At 49.9% G+C, this 16,814-nt stretch overlaps 1 protein-coding gene across 1 annotated transcript in view; it reads right to left on the bottom strand.

Moving 5' to 3' along the window:
* HYDIN (HYDIN, axonemal central pair apparatus protein) overlaps positions 1-16,814 on the bottom strand; it is a 104,038-nt gene that overhangs the window by 53,457 nt on the left and 33,767 nt on the right. Inside the window, 8 exon segments of the mRNA NM_001159371.3 lie at positions 864-1,016; positions 3,673-3,837; positions 5,551-5,686; positions 6,840-6,940; positions 8,292-8,527; positions 10,506-10,573; positions 13,370-13,593; positions 14,726-14,844. Coding sequence (NP_001152843.3) covers positions 864-1,016; positions 3,673-3,837; positions 5,551-5,686; positions 6,840-6,940; positions 8,292-8,527; positions 10,506-10,573; positions 13,370-13,593; positions 14,726-14,844 — 1,202 coding nt within the window.

The following is a 16,814-nucleotide window of genomic DNA, read 5'->3' as shown; positions in this document are numbered from 1 at the left end:
TGAAACTAAAATAGAAGGCCAACACAGTTCTCCACCTCAGTGCACAGCTTTGGAGACCTTTCTTTCAGTTCCAGCTTGGCTTGCCTCTCTCTCCTGGCTGACTCCAAAGCTGACCCCAAAGCAGGGACGTAGCTCATGTGCATCTCAGCTTGCTCTTTTCACCCATAAATCAAGAAGAAAGCATGACTCAACAGGAACAGTGATTTGCACACAATGGGTACCATCAAGTGGGCAACGTGGCCATCTCCATTACAGCACTTTCCTCTTATATTCTGAACAAGACACTTGCCTTATGCCTTCCCTGTCACTGCCCCTTAATTTAATCTCGTTCAGTTTGTTAAGCTGCCAGTCCTGTAACATTGCTGTTGTGAAAATTTTAATCAATAGCTCATTCTTTCAAGTGGGGTCTGTGATCTATAAGCCTCACTGCTGGCAGCCACAGTTTCAAGATGAGCCATCAGATAGGAGGCAGGGAAAGGAGCTGTCGTGTGCAATGTGCCAGCAGGAGATCAAAACAGCAACCTTGGCATCTTGGAGAACACAAGGCTGGTAGATATATCACCCAGTCCCATAAATTAGGGCACTGAGAGGCAGATACACCTTGCAAGCCCCGCAGGGTACGGCTGCACAAGGAAGGAAGGAATTGTGATGGGATCACAGCCACAGGTGCAAGCTATAGCAAAACAGCATGCAAAACCCTCCAAAAAAAACATCATTTATAAACCAGCACCAGCCATCTGAGGTCACAGAATATTTCGTTTTCTCTTTGAGATGATGACACAGAGATACTGTACGTAAGACCAAGTCCCAGGCTGCTATAGATCAGTCATGATAGGTTGGAAAACAGCCCCACAAACACTTACCATCTCTGTCCAGAACGATGCAGGGATGACAGCCTGGTTGAAAAGGTGCAGAGTTTGGGAAGCATCCTGCAGAACTGGGATACGGCCGAAATTTAGCTTACTTGGATGCACGTAGACAACTGGGCCTTCTCCAGTGCTCACTAAATGGATTTCCTGCTCCAGGAAGCAAGTAGAAAAGACCACAAAAGAAAAAGAAAGGTTAAAAAGATGAGACAGTGCTTAGAGTGCTCCTAGACCGAGGGAGTGTTATGGCTGTTTGAAGCTTTTAGTGTTGTAACAACACAAAAGACTTGGAGCAAGTGTAGGATCTGAGGTGATCCCAACTGAAAGACAAAAGAGACCTTTACTGGGGTGAAGAAACCTAGCTTCTCTCAATTTGTTCACACTTGCCTTTGAACTGCATTTATCTTTACTCCTGGTGCTATAGGAGTAGCAATCGTTAATTATTAATTACATCATTCAGCATTTTTCTCCTTTGCCAGTCTGTGACCTGACAGTTTCGTTCTTGCACAACTGGTACAGACTACTGAAAGAGGAATGCAGATACTTTTACCAGTCTGCCTTCTCACATCATTAAAACAATGAGAATTTACCCAGTCTTGCTGACTTTTACCCGTCCCAAAGACCCCAGCAAGACTCAAATGCACACAACTCCCACGCTGACAAGATGCTGTGTGATTCACCAGAAGGCACAGAGCAGGATTCAGTCACAAAAAAAAAAAAAAAAAAAAAAAAAAAAAAAAACAAAACCCCATAATGTAAAACCTTTAATGATGTCTGACAAAGGGAAATGGCATTGACAGCTGTCAGAACCACTCCTCCACCTCAGCCAGCGCTCTCCTCTTGATAGGACGCGACTGTGTGCAATAAGAACCAGAAATCATGCACGGAGGCTGTACCTCAAAACCAGGGGCTGGTTGAGGAAGGAGGAGCTGGAAACCTGTTTGGCTCCAATTAGAGTGTGTGCTAGCATGATATGTCCTCACCAACAGAGGGCTCGTATTAAAAAATCCCTTCCTCCATAGACTTCATGGAAAAGGCGAGGAAATGCCAGTTCAGTAGAGCAGGAATCACCGTGACATGGGCAGAGGGAGCTGTCCGAGGTTCCACCTAAGGCTATAGAGACTTGATAGCGACACCAGAAGGCATGACTCAAGACGACAACAGCAAGTTCCTGTTTTGTTTTGTGGGAACACACTGTGGTTGCTCTGCTGAGGTCAGATTTGTATCACATGGTCCATTGGGCTAGGATAGGCCACCCAGTGCAGCATGTATGCAGATAAATGGAACCTGATGATCTTCAAGATCCCTTCCAGCCCGAGTCACAGTATGGAATATGGAATCAACACTCACACTATAGGGCAGTCCTACAGAAAATGCAAGAACCTAGCCTGATGGCAAGAAACTCACTTCTTATTCAACAACTGGAGCGTAAATGCTGCACAATACTGACTAACTTAATGGGCATACGAGTTCAGTTTTGTGCCAACTATTGCTGTAGGGTCAGTGAGGGTTCTCCAGCTGAAATTCGCACCGTTTGGGCAAAAGAACAACAAATTCATCTCCAAGCACGAAATTTAAAAATTAAGGTAAGGGTTGAAACAAATTGTTAACCCAAGGGTAAAAGCTCTGCAAGAACACTATAGTTAAAAAACAAACTAACAGCAAAACCATTGGGTTGTTCTAACAGGGAGAAACTCTCATCTTTTAGGGAAGCGTACCTTATATTTACAAGAAAATGTTCTGCCAAATGTCAGGTTTTGCTACAAAATTTGCCTTCCTGCACTGCCTGGCCTTCCTGTTGACTGGTTTACACTGAGACCCACAAACGCCTGGGTTGAGACTTTCAGCGGCATCCAGGGGATTTAGCAGCATCACTTCCATTCATTTTAATGAGAGCTTAAATCCCTCGAACAGCTTTCAAAATGTCAACCTTCCTTTCTGTTACAGAAAGCTTAAGGTTCCCAGCAACCCTCTGACATCCTACTTCATGCTCAGAGGGATGACAAGACATTTTAGCGTAGCTGCCTCAAAGTTAATATCATTTTAAATTAAAGTTTAATTAGCTAAATTTGTTCTAGATCTCAGCTAGATGAAGCCAGGACACTATGCATGTTTTTTTTGCCTATATTTTGTTATTGCTCTTGCGTGCATGTGTCTATGAACAACAAATTTTAGGAGGTTTTAGTCCAGGGAATAGTTTGCCTCATCCATTCCCAAGCTTGGTAGAAAAATGCCCCTCTGTGCTCCAGATGTGAGGAGTGCTGATGCCATGAGCGATACCGTTAACCCTTCATTCCATGCTCACATCAGTTCTATGTGGCAAGCCTGCCCACAGTTGGGTTTAGAGCAATGACTTCCATGGTGGAAAGGTGGAGAAGGGTCATCAGAAACACTTGGGACCACATCAATGCTGTCCCTTTGCTTGGGAAACTCTGGGTGTATCACTCCTTTGGGCCTGAGCTACAGCAGAAGGTGTACAAGCACATCCAGCTCACTTTTCCTGCATTGCTTCCTGTAAATGCACCATCTCTGGGGACGCAGCCTGGTGCATTGCAGAGCTCCTGTCACCTCCTTCGCTCCCAGGACAAACAAACACTTCCAGGCATATGGCAGCATCTGGCCCATGCCCACGCTCGCCCCATCCCAGGCTGCTGTGCTGATTTCAGCACTGCACGCAGCCAACGAGCACACAGCGAAGCAAGATTTTGGCTTCCTGCCACCCCAGCCACCATCACTCATTCACTCATGGAAATCCTCAGGGCATGCCACCAAACTGAGCCATGCAAAGGGCACCTCCGGGACTCACCAGTGGGGATCCTTCTCTCCCAAACACCGCGACCGAAGCCACCGTCAGCTTCTTGCCTGTCACCTGGGCCTGCAGTGTCACTGGCACCTCCACCGAGCTGTGGGGCTGGATGATCCCGCATGGCGCAGGGCTGGAGTACCGCACGGCAGCACCCTCCTGGTGCTCCTAGATGGGACAAATGGCTTCTAACCATTTTGGTGGGATATTTCATAGAGTCACAGAATCATAGAATGGCCTGGGTTGAAAAGGACCGCAATGCTCATTGAATTCCAACCCTCTACTATGTGCAGGGTCGCCAACCACCAGACCAGGCTGCCCAGAGTCACATCCAGCATGGCCTTGAATGCCTGCAGGGATGGGGCATCCATAGCTCTCTGGGCAACCTCCTGCAGTCCATCACCACCCTGTTGAGTGGAAAAACTTCTTCCTGATATCTAACCTAAACCTCTCCTGTCCCAGTTTAAGCCCCTCCCCCCTTGTCCTACCACTATCCACCTGCATGAAAAGTCGGTCCCCCTCCTGACTCCTGGGATATCACTTTTTTTTTTTTTTTTTTTCTTTCACTTCAAACCAAAACCCCACTCTGTTCGTTAAATCCAGGCTGTAAAGAGATTCCCTCCATGCTGCCAGGGCTCAGTGCATGCTCCTTGTGATGCTGGGTGGGACTGGGAGGCAGAGCTGTCGGCCTGGGATCAGCATTTTGTGAGAGTGGCGCCAGCTCTGGCCATTACCAAATTCAGCTTTGGGATGGAGAAGAGTAGGTGGACTTTGTGATGCCTCCAAGGAGAAAGAGGGCGTTGAATTCCAACCCTCTGCTATGTGCAGGGTCACCAACCAGCAGCCCAGGCTGCCCAGAGTCACATCCAGCCTGGCCTTGAATGCCTCCAGGGATGGGGCATACACAGCCTCCTTGGGCAACCTGTTCAGTGCGTCACCACCCTCTGGGTGAAAAACTTCCTCCTACTATCTAACCTAAACCTCCCCTGTCTCAGTTTGAAACCATTCCCCCTTGTCCTATCACTATCCACCTTGTAAACAGCTGTTCACCCTTCTGTTTATACGCTCCTTTCAAATACTGGAAGGCCACAATGAGGTGTCCTTGGAGCCTTCTCTTCTCCAAGCTAAATAAGCCCAGTTCCCTCAACCTTTCCTCACAGGAGAGGTGCTCCAGCCCTCTGGTCATCTTAGTGGCCCTCCTCTGGACCCGCTCCAAGAGCTCCACGTCCTTCCTGTACTGGGGGCCCCAGGCCTGGATGCAGTACTCCAGATGAGGTCTCACAGGAGCTGAGTAGAGGGGCACAATCACCTCCCTCTCCCTGCTGGCCATCCCTTTTTTAATGCAGCCCAGGATATAGTTGGCTTTCTGGGCTGCAAGCGCATACTGCTGGCTCACGTCCAGCTTCTCATCCACCAGGACCCCCAAGTCCTTCTCCGCAGGGCTGCTCTCAAGGGGTTCTTCTCCCAGTCTGTATAAACACCTGGGATTGCCCCAACCCAAGTGCAGCACCCTGCATTTGACCTTGTTGAACCTCATTAGGTTCTCATGGGCCCACATCTCCAGCCAGTCCAGGTCCCTCTGGATGGCTTCCCTTCCTTCCAATGTATTGACTGCACTGCTCAGCTTGGTGTCATCTGCAAACTTGCCGAGGGTGCACTCGATGCCATCGTCTGTCACTGATAAAGATGTTGAAGAGCACCAGTCCCAAGACCGACCCCTGAGGGACACTGCTTGTGACCGGCCTCCACCCTGACATGCTTGAGTCACTGAGCCAAGGAGCTTCAAGAGCCCCCACCGGAGAAAGCAGAGGGGGACAAAGCAAAAGATCTGGAGCCCCCCCCCCCCGGGAGGGTTTGGGAAGAGGAGGAGCAGAGGCAGACCTGGGGCAGAAGCCCGTAGCAGCCGGGAACGTCGCTGTCGTTCACCAGGGTCAGCGCCCGCTGGTAGGGGTGCTGGAGGAAGCAGCGGCCGAAGGGCACCACGGGGCTGAGCACCCGCAGCAGGGGAACCACGCATCTAGGACAGAGATGGACAGAGGGGAGTTAGGGACAGGGGAGGGGAGGGCAGAGTTGCTTTATTCGCTGAGTCCTTGGGGGCACCTCCTGCTCAGGAGGCTGACGAGAATGCGTGGCACATAACACCCATGCCCTTTGGTAAAAAAAACTCCCTCTCCTTCCATACCGTGGTCTCCCTTGCCCCAAATTTGTCCATCTGTCACAGCCACAGAGGGCAGGAGCCATTCTGTTTTGTGTCCTCTCCTAGCTTATGCGGTTACCTTGCTCCTTCACTCCATGGGCTTGTAACTACCCATTCTATTCCCATTTGCACCCATTTTACAGGAGAGGGGAGAGGTTGGTGAGAGATCAAAGCACGGATGGAGCATTTCTGACCCACAGCCTCAAAAATACCACAAACCCACCTGGCTATTTCCATGGGCATCATCCTAAAATGCCAACGACTTATCAAGATAACATCATTACGGTTGTTAAGTACATTCAATTAATAAGATATACAGGGTTAGCTACATTCCTGTTGTAATGCAGCCAACATTTAGCACAGAATGGCTTCAGTTGGAAGGGACCCTTAAAGGTCATCTGGTCCAACTCCCCTGCAATGAACAGGGACACCCACAGCTCCATCAGGTGCTCAGAGCCTGGTCAGAAGAACAGGAGAGCAGAGAAATCTGAGCTCTTCCTTCACATCAGGGACTACTTCCCCCTCCCCTCATCTCAACATCTTCCCCCTTATGTTTTGCTCACCAATTCTGCCATGAGCCCTTCCCCATTTTATTATACCTTCATGACCTGGAGCAGACACCAGCTGGCAGCAGGTCCCACGTGATGCCTATTGGTCACCACTCAGCACAAGCCCACCCTCCCCTTGCAGGAAGATGACTCTTTGGAAATACTCCTCAGTGAACCACAGACCAAGCCAATCATGACTATAATTACTGTTCCCTTTAGAGAAACACTCAGGGCAGTGTCGGTTGAGCACAGGTGCTTTTCCATGCAAAATGCTTTGAAAGCCCTGCTGTTCTCACAGCTGATTTAGCTCCAGCTGGGCAGAACAAGCTCATTAACTTATGCTTCTTGTTGGGTCAAGCTCCAAACAGCACAGTGGTGGTGGAAGCCCCAGGACAGAAGATGAGCTGCAAAGGGAGTCCTGATACCTGGCTGTAAGGAGAAGTGCCAACACCTCCTTGCCAACACCATCCACATCCACCACCAGTGCCATCTCGTACTGTTTCACTGTGTTGGAGCACAGGGTGACCTGGCAGAAGGGAATAACAGAATCATATCATGCCTTGGGTTGGAAAGGACCCCATGGACCATCAAGTTCCAGCACCCCCTGCCACAGGCAGGGCCCACCAACCTCCAGATTGGGTACTAGACCAAGCTGCCCAGGGCCCCATCCAACCTGGTCTTGAACACCTCCAGGGACAGAGCATCCACAACATCAAACACTTAATCATTCGCAAAGGCCTGTGTCTGTGTGTGATACAAGCTGTACCACCTGGGATCGATGGGCGGGACAGAACCTTGCTGATGGATGCTCCACCAGCCCTGGATGTCAAAACTCATTAGGAGCTGTGGACATTCCCAATCCAGGAAAGTCCCATTTGGGGACCAAATGGGCAAGGGGCCAGAATCTGAGGACAACAAAGGTCCAGTCCCAAGGAATTCTCTTTAAGGTGATCCAGGTTTTAGCAACCCACAGGTCAAGAGAGACAGTCAGGAATAACACACAGGGCAACTAATCCCAGACAGGCCTCTGGGAGTGAGACATGCCACTGGACATAGGGTCCTTCATCCCACAGTACGCAAAGGGAGGATTTGGGCCTTATTTTATGCTGGTCCACATACAGAAGACTAACACAGATCTGATGAGGATAGCCAAGTTGTTAAATACACCTTGCAGCTATCAAGGCTTGTGCAAACCAAGTTAAAGCACAAATAGACTAACTACACAGTTTTCGTACAACACTGTACAAAAATCAGACCCTTAATTTTAAAGCTTATCTACAGTAGCAAAAATCCAGGGGGAAATCTGCTGGCTTGAACAGATGGAGTGCAGATTTACAAGGGCAAAGTATGACCCAGCAGGTGCTGCACAGTCTGTGGCTGCCACAGCTCTTCCTGTCCCCATTAGAGATCACTGCAGTCAGTGCAGCTCCCGCTTGGCAGGGGATTAGAAACAAAGCTAAGAAGAACAGCAAACTTTATGCAATGACATCTCTCTAACAGCCGTCTTCTGCTCACTGTAAATCAAAGCAATGGTTCTAAGGAGCTCTCAAGAAGGAGCTGTTGGAGGGCTACGGAGATGCTCAGAGGCTGGAGGACTTCTCCTATGAAGAAAGGCTAGGGGAGTTAGGCTTGTTGAGTGTGGAGAAGAGAAGGCTTTGAGGAAGACCTCACTGTGGCCTTCCAGGTAGGTCAGAGAGCTGTCGGTGCCCTATCCCTGGAGGTTTCCCAAGGCCATTGATGGGGCCCTGGGCAGCCTGAGCTGGTGGGGGCACCCAGACCACGGAAGTGGGTGGGCTTTGAGGTGCCTTCCAACCATGGCCATCCTATGATTCTAACAATAGCAGTGCTAAACCCTCTTGTAGTAGCATGCTCCATACCTGCACATCCTGCGTCCCCTGGGCACGGATGGTCCCTCTGCAGGGCATCACGGTGAATTCGGTGGGCTTGGGGTGAGCTGGAAGCCCCATCCTCCAGGAGAGATGAGTGTTGTCCAACACCTGGGCAGAGCTGCTCACGCTGGGGGCTCCAGATCCGTCCCCAGGAATGCGGAGGCTGAATGTCATGGGCACCAAGGAGGTGTTACTGAGGCGGCACGACAAGGTGTGGGGAAAGCCTACGAAAGTATGAATTTATGCCTGATTACACCTTGATTCCTGCTGGGAATATCCTGTTAGAAAAGCCTGGGCTTGGAATCAGGCTGCCCATCACCATGGGCTTCTCCTTCTCTAACTCTACCCCTATCCTTAAACAGTACCCATTGCTTCTCATTTGTGTGCATGCATCCACACAGACCGAGTTATTTATTCTGCAAAGTCAAGCAATGAAATTCCACATCTCAGGCTGAACGTTATCTTAAGCCCATACAAACATCCCACCACCTCCAACCCATCAAAGCAGCATGCTGCCATTGAGGATCATCCGCAGTAAGAATGAAGAAAACAGATGTAAAGGAAAAGAAAGGATTCAATTGGGAACTACAGCGCTGTGCAAAGCAGCATTCCAGCTACTCACTGCAAACTGTGCCTTCCTCCACGTGGTTGTGCCTGTGCTGTCACACTGCTGCCTATTGCAGCTCCTGCATTTATAATGCGCTCAGTGCATACGCTGTGCTCTGCAGTCTCAAGGACAGAAGCAAGGTTCCTGTAGCTAATCACTGCAAATGCAACACTCCTGCGGTGTTTCCTTTCTCTTAGCAGCTGAGGTTGGTGGCAGCTGGCATAGCAGCTAGGCATGCTAGCTCAGCTGCATCATCGGACCTTTCGTTTCTACCACTGATCCCATCGCAACTGGATTATCTATATGGACTAAGATCAGCCCCCAAAGAGCAGGTTCAGCACCTGCCAGCAGCAACTTTGGGCTGAGCTGCATTCACAGAGGGCTGGAAAAGGTAGCACAGGTCTTCCAGGACACCTGCATGCAGCTGGAGCAGGAGCTCCTATGAAAGCATCTCCTATTCTGGGGCAAGCAGACTGAGCACATGACAACCCTCAGCCTGCTTTCAAGCCTGATGCTTAAAACTGAGCAGGAAATATGTTTTGCCTCAGCTAACAAATGAGGACATGGCATCCACGCAGGCTTTGATTGCTACCTGTGAAGGTTTACATCAGCAGCTTAGTGCTGCCTGTCCACGATGGAGCAGTGAGTCCAGGCAGGGAAGAAAGACCAAATGCAGGGAGAGCAGAGCGCACGCCTATCAGCAGCGCCAAGTGCCCACCTCCAGAAGCAAGGAGGGGTGCAAAAGGGACAAACACAGACAGCCCAGGACCCAAAGATGCCAGACGCAGTGCAGTTAGAAGCAGCAAGAAATAGGAATGCCGCCTTCTTCAGTTGGAAACACCGCATTAATAAACTCAGATTACACAGGATGAACCCTGCATTACATAACCATATTTCTGCTGGGCGCGTTTCTTGTTTTATTTGCTCCAAAGGAAATAAAGTGAGAGATGGTGATGCAGGGAGAGGAGGAAGCAGCTCAGAAAACGTAATGAGTTTTCTTAAAAAGTCCATTAAAAACAAAAACCAAAAAACCAAACAGGCATTCTGGGCACAGAATGATAATGGCCCTTCAATCAATCCACAATTGATTCCACATTTAAACTTTAGATCCTCTCCGTAAAAAGCCTTCCGTGAGGTTGAGCTGCAGAGTCAGAATCTGCATTTCAATGGGAGCTGTGGATGCTCAGGCAGGGGCTGTGCCAGCAGAGGGGCAGGAGCCCCGTCTCTGGGAATGCTGGGTGATGTGGGGGCACAAGGACAGCAGGGTGTCCTCACAGCACACCGATTTCTCCCATGAAAGTGACAGGGAAGAGCTGGCACGAGGTCCCAGCTCCCACCTCCTGGGCAACCCCAGCACACAAGCCTTCGTGTTCATTCTGCTGCTGAAGACTGGGAGCTTTGGGTTAAAACACAACCGTGCGTCCATGCTTCCTCTCAGGAGCTTTTCCCAGTGACCTCGTGTGCAATATTAGCTGCACAATGCTGTGAAGCAGCCAGCAGCCCCGGTTTTAACACCCCAAGGGAGGAATGCGACAGATGCTCCTGTGTTAGCTTGCAACACACAGGCTGGCAAACCAAACCCAGGGTGCACTCACCAAAGGAGACGTCACCAAAGCAGAGGGAAGGTACGTCAAAGTGGAAGGTTGGTCCAATGACACAGCCTCTGTGGGGACAAAGAACAGGCAGAGGGCATTGGTTGGTTAAAGAGAAGGGCAAGGGGGGTTGGTTCTCATCACCCCCTGTGTTCAGTACGGCAACCGTGGTGGGTGCCCCGTCCCTGCAGACACCCAATGTCAGGCTGGATGGGGCTCTGAGCACCTGGTGGAGCTGTGGGCGTCCCTTTTTGTTGCAGGGAGTGGGACCAGATGGCCTTTAAGGGTCCCTTCCAACCCAAATCATTCAATGATTCCATGATCTGAGTGGACAGGAGGCAGCCAAAGAAGAGTCATCATCTGGCCTGGTAAGGACCCTGAACAAGTGATGACTCTGTGCCTCCGTTCCCCCCCATCCACACTACGAGAGCTCAGAGGTGTCCACACAAACGAAGTGGAATCACTACTGTAATCACTACTTCCCACCTGCAAGTCCCCTACTTCTCTCTGGAACTGGTGTTTCCATGGACTAGATGAACATCCTTTCCTCAAAGGACCTTGATCACACAACACAGGATTTTGAGGCATATGAATACAGGGAAGCCCCAGACACAACCCACTGCTCACCACTAGAAGAGCAAACATTCTGTACACTGGATGGCTGAATTGTGGAGGAAAGCATCATCTCATCACCAGGGTGCCAGCAGACACATCCACAAGCACCGTGTGTCTTACACCACCAAGTGTGGGTGTCCTGAGCCCAGCTCACCTTCTTCCCTGCCCTCACAATCCAGCAACTGGGCTGCAAACTGCAAACACCACCCACTGAAATCACCACCTGGAGCTGCACCACATCCATTCATTTATGCCATTGGCTGGAGCCAATCAATACCTGTTGTTTTTTAATTATATCGTAGAGAAAGGTGCCCTCTAGTTTTATCCCCAGGACTGCCATCGTGCCTCTGTTGTACATGAGCCCAATAGGAGGGACCTGCCTCCACCACTGGTCCCCCATTCTCCCCAACCCTTTCTAAATACCAAAGAAACAAGTGTTCAGGTTGGCATCCAAAGAAGAATCTCCTGTGGCTTAGGCATCTTCTGATCAGGTAATCAAAAAGAATGGACTTTCAGGCATTTCAACCCAAGGCTAACTCTTGATTCCTTGGAACTGAGTTAGATCCTGAGAATAATCCAGGTCCAAATCCCTGCTGCTTCTGAAGATCCCTCCCCAAGGACCACCTCACATAATCAGCCCTAACCTCCCAAGCCAGCCCAGCTTACTTGGAACAGACATGCTTTCCATTGCAGCTCGTGCCAGGAGACAATGGAAAACTACCTCCAAGCCAGGCACAGCTGGGGTTGATGCTGGGAGCTGCCAGGGACGAGCCTTGCCAGGCTTCCATTCCTGCTGAGTGAGCTGTGCCTGTGCTCAACCTAAACCTGAGCAGCTGCCCAGAAGGCTCAGGCAAGCAGCCAACCCCGAGCAACTTGGGCAACAGCTGATAACAGTACAGCTTGCAGGAAATAGAGGGAGGCAGTGGTTTTGGCCACATTTTGTCTTACAGTAGCATTATTTAACGCACGTGCATAGGAAGAGCGGGGTCACTGCAGAGCACAAGAGATAACATCAGGTAAGAGTGAACTCTCAACCTTGTTCCTCCCTTAGCAGCCCCGTGTCCCACCAGGCAGATCTCCTCCAAGAACTGAAAATCCTCTCCATGGAGGACTAAATCCAGGCCACAAATCCCCCTGAAGCAGAGGTGCACCTTCAGCTGGCACCTCGAAGGAGTTGTGGGGCTGGAGGGAGAAAGATAAGGGCTGGAGAGGGAACTTTGAAACAAAGGGAATCGAGGAGGCAGATGCCATCTCCAAGGAGTAGATTTCACTGGGAATTATACTACAGATGGGGAGGTAACGTCAGATGGGCTGCAAAGGAGCCATCGTCCAGGAATCAGGAGTTCAAGGATGGGGGGAAGGATCAAAAACAGGAAGAGCAACCCTGTTTGACTGAGAAACAAGGTCTGCACTGAGCTGAGGGAGGGACCACAAGGAGCTGGCACTGGGAGTGAAGTTCTGGGAGCCACTGGAGAAAAGAGAACCATTTCATTTGGTTGGGAAAAACCAGAAACCATGGTTGTCCACCATGGACAACCACCTTCTTGAGGAACATAGCCATGGCAGGGCAGTGGGCATGAGACAATAAAATTGTACTCTACCTGTGATAAGCACATCTTTCCAAGCAAAGTCCGCCCTTGCTCAAGGAGAAAGCTGCTTATGCAACAAAATCCCGTGACCAATTTTGGGGGGAGGGACAGAGGAGAATAAATTATTTGATTGTGAAATGTTCCCTCTTGATTTCCAAAAAAAGCAGCACTTTCCCTCCAAACACAAAGCTAACGTAATTGTGTCTCTACCGGAGGTCAACAGACCTACTCACCACTCTTGCAAAGTAATAACCTTGCTCTTTATTTATTTTTTTAATCAATTTTTCCCTACCTTATTGATAAATCAACTGCAGATTCCTTTCATTCCCTCACTACCTGGCCTGGTGGTTGGTATGGTACCCCTCAAGAGTTGCTGAGGAGGTACAGCCACCCCAAAGCTCTTCAACACCAAGCATCAACTTTCCAGCCTCCAACACCACATCCCACCAGCCGATGGGAAGGACCACCTGGGACAAGCTTGTATAGCACTCTGGTTCTGAGAATCACAGAATAGATAAGGTTGGAAAAGACCTCTTGGATCATCCAGCCCAACCATCCACCTACCACCAATACAGCCCACGTCCCTCAGTGCCACATCTCCAAGGTTCCTTAACACCTCCGGGGACGGTGGGATCACCCCAGGGCATCAAGTCCCCACCTCACCTGACAGTCAAGGTGACGGGCTGGGGGCAGCCGTGCACGGTGACCCCAAACTCCTCGGTGAACTGCCCCAGGATGGTGGAGCAGAAGGAGATGTGGATGTGCTGCAGGCCGCCCGGTGGGATCAGGCCCTCACGGGGCACGAAGGCAAAGCAGGAGCCCAGCGCTGTGCTTGGAGGCACCATGTGAAAGAGAGCATCGATGGCTCCTTTGTTAAACAGGATTGCCTGCAGCAGAGAGAAAAACAGAAATGCACGAGGAATCCTCCTACAAAAGGATGATTTGCTTTCTAATTCAACAGTTAACATTGCTAAGAGGCTGAAGGTGCCGTGTGCTGCTTCCCAGTGGAAGCCAATGGAAAGACAACACAACAAATTCTGCCTTTAGGTTTCTTCATGCAAAGCAGTGATGGTTCCATAGAAAGAGACTGATTCTATACTTCTGTTTTTTTTTCAGTCTGTCAGTTCCTTGGGCTTTGCCCAACCAGCAATGTCAGGACGGAATGGGAGCGAGGTGCAGAACAACTACACCCATTCTCAAGAACTTCTCTTTATGAAGAGCCACTGCTATCATCTAAGAGCCCACCATTATGTAAAAGACAATAATTAAAAGGCCTGTTGAGCTCCAGCTCTGTTACGCTGGTCGCAACATGCAGCGCTCCGCCACCAAACCCACCTGCAGCAAATTAAGCTATCAATTGCTGCTGGGAGAAACCCTGCCATTTCCAGGGCCTTATCTATGCGCTCTGGATTTATTTTCCCTACCTTCTGCCCTTGCGAAATATGCCAGGAGAACTGAGGCAGAAGCATAGAGCTGCCCTTTGCTTTTTAATTTTGCAGCTGCTGCTGAAAATATTCAGGTATTCAGATTGCACAATGGTAAACTGAACTCTTAGTGAGCCTGCCCTGAGCTGAGGTTTATCTCCAGTCCAGCTGCTTAGGACAGCACTGACTAACAGCATCATTGACTTATTAATCTCTTCTCAAGTAATGGAAATTATAAATTAATATAGCAAGAAGCAATAAGGAATCAGCATTAAAAATGCATAGAGAGCAAAATATTTTGGTAAGAAAACACCTCAATGTGTCCTTTCCTGCCACAGTGACGCTTTTCAAAACGTCTGGCATGATGCATTGCCTCATTTACTACCTTCCTTTGGTTGCTCTGCTTTATTTCTTTTTTGCAAGAGCCTGGATGCCAAATATATGGAAAGTTCCTCGGCCTCATTTACAGAAACGCTTTGCTGTTTGTGCAACCAGCAGAGCACCAAGCAAAGCACGGTGGGCAGCTCTAAGCATTCCCAGCTTCTCTGCAGGGAGCAGATCTCAGGTGGGGGCCAGGTGGGTTTCCTCCACTCACCTCGTAGCTGTGGGCTGAGCCCACAAACACCTTCCCAATGTCCAGCTGGTCAAAGCTGAAGCGCAGCCGGGGCCCTTCACCTTCCCCTCTGATGCGTAGGGGCAGCCTGGTCTCACGGCCTGCGGGGAATTTCCATCTCAGTGCAACAATTCCCTTTGTTGCCCCAATACCTCAATTCCAGTCCCCGTCCCCATGCTGGCTCGGGGCTCCCTGCCATCCCGTTCTGCTCCGTGCAGAAGATGAGGAGCACAAGGTGGAGAAGAAAGCCCAAGAGTTGTAGCTTCACACTAAAGTATTCCTTTCCTTCAAGTTCCTTGCACGATCACAGAATCTTATCATAGAACCGCAGCCTGGTTGGGTTGGAAGGGACCTTAAAGCCCAGCCAGCCCCAACTCCTGCCCTGGGCTGGCTGCCCCCACCAGCTCAGGGCCACCCATGTCTTGGGGTATCTCCAGGGATGGGGCACCACCCACAGCTCTGGGCAGCAGTGCCAGCACCTCACCTTCCTATATAGTTATTTAGAACATGCTAGATGATTTCCAGTGCAAAAGATGAGCCCAGATGTGACAACACCACAACTTGAAAACTCTCCTGGAACAGCCTTCTGAGTGACAACTGACTTTTTGATCTCGCAGCCATGAGATGAGGATGCTGGATAAAAGCCAGAAAGCATGAGCTATGGAGCTTTGTTGAATTCAACATCTTTCAAACGGCTACAGCCAAAGGCCAGCTAATGGCAGAGATGAGAGTTACGTTTTGCAGCTCAGACATTAATTGGAGGGCTGTGGATTTCTATTTCACAGACACTGTAAAAGACAGAGCACTGGGCGTTTGCTGCCAAGAGATTTATCCATCTGGCATCACGCGTGGTTTCACCTTCATTAAAACCTCTAGATCTGAGCCCACCAAAGCTCTTAGGAAATGGCAAATATGTTCAAGTGATGAGTTTTTATCCATGAAGTTGTGAAGCTTCAATTCGTGCACCCAAGAGATGTATCCCACGGCCACTGCAAGCAAACCAATCAATGGTGATCCTTCTTCTTCTGCAGAATGTCCTCAGCCTCTCCTGAAGGACCACAGAGACCCTTCATTCTACCTCCACCCAGCCCAACTGCGCCGTGCAGTCCTCCCACCACAAAAACCATGTCCTGGAGCACAGAGGATGGGTGGTACCAAGGGCATGGAGAAGCTGCACCTCCTTTTTGACCTGAGTCCCAAATCCACACCCAACATTGTGCACTGAGAGCCTGGATCTCAGCAGGACAGCTCCACCACAAGGCAAGGGAGCGTCCACCATTTTGGACTTGGCTCCTCCAACTATCATGGCCCAGGTCTGTGAATGGCTTGGAGTTTTTGGCATAAATCAGTTGCAACATAATATGCTTCTGAGTGTGGATTAATCCAAAACCAAAATCTGTGTGTCTGAGCACCACCTCCCCTACTGTGTACTTCCTTCCAGCAGCTCAAGAACCACAGTTTTATTTGCATGAACAACTAAAAGTTCATTCTGAGCTTAAATATTTGCTCTCAGCAAATTTCAAACCACAACTTTACTGCCAGATTTTTTGTAGGCTGTGTGGTGCTGACAGGTTCTGCAAATCTCCTGACCCACCAGTGCTTGCTCCATGACCCACGGAGGCACATGAGATTTGGCTGTACCATGCATGGGGCTGCACTGGGGCCAAGCTTCCAAATACTCCCAGCAAAGGACACATCGACCATCTGCACACCATGCCCCAAGGGGACTTGTGATGGCATGCAAATGCACACAGAACAGTCACGCTTCTTAGAGGAAACGAGAAGCAAAATTAATTGACTCCCCTGTTGAGCATCGCTGTTGCTTCTTCAGATTCCCTCTGCACCGAGGGACCTCAACTCTGACAGTTTGTCTTGACTGTGTTCTGTTTTATGAGGAATGGGCGTAGGCACATAATTTAAATGGCCTTGAGGTCCTCCTTCAGGGAGCCAGTGGAAGAGCTGAGCTCTCCCGTGGGCCCTCCAGGGGCTCCAAGGAGCCGGACCCTTGTTCCAAGAGCAGAACCCTCTGCCCAGCTCTGTTCCTGTAACACCCAGGCTGGTCCAGGACCAC

Source organism: Gallus gallus, chromosome 11, assembly GCF_016699485.2.
Source record: "Gallus gallus isolate bGalGal1 chromosome 11, bGalGal1.mat.broiler.GRCg7b, whole genome shotgun sequence".
NCBI classification, from domain to species: domain Eukaryota; kingdom Metazoa; phylum Chordata; class Aves; order Galliformes; family Phasianidae; genus Gallus; species Gallus gallus.
The sequence above is the reverse complement of the archived record's forward strand: the minus strand, read 5'-3'. Positions and strand labels throughout refer to the sequence as shown.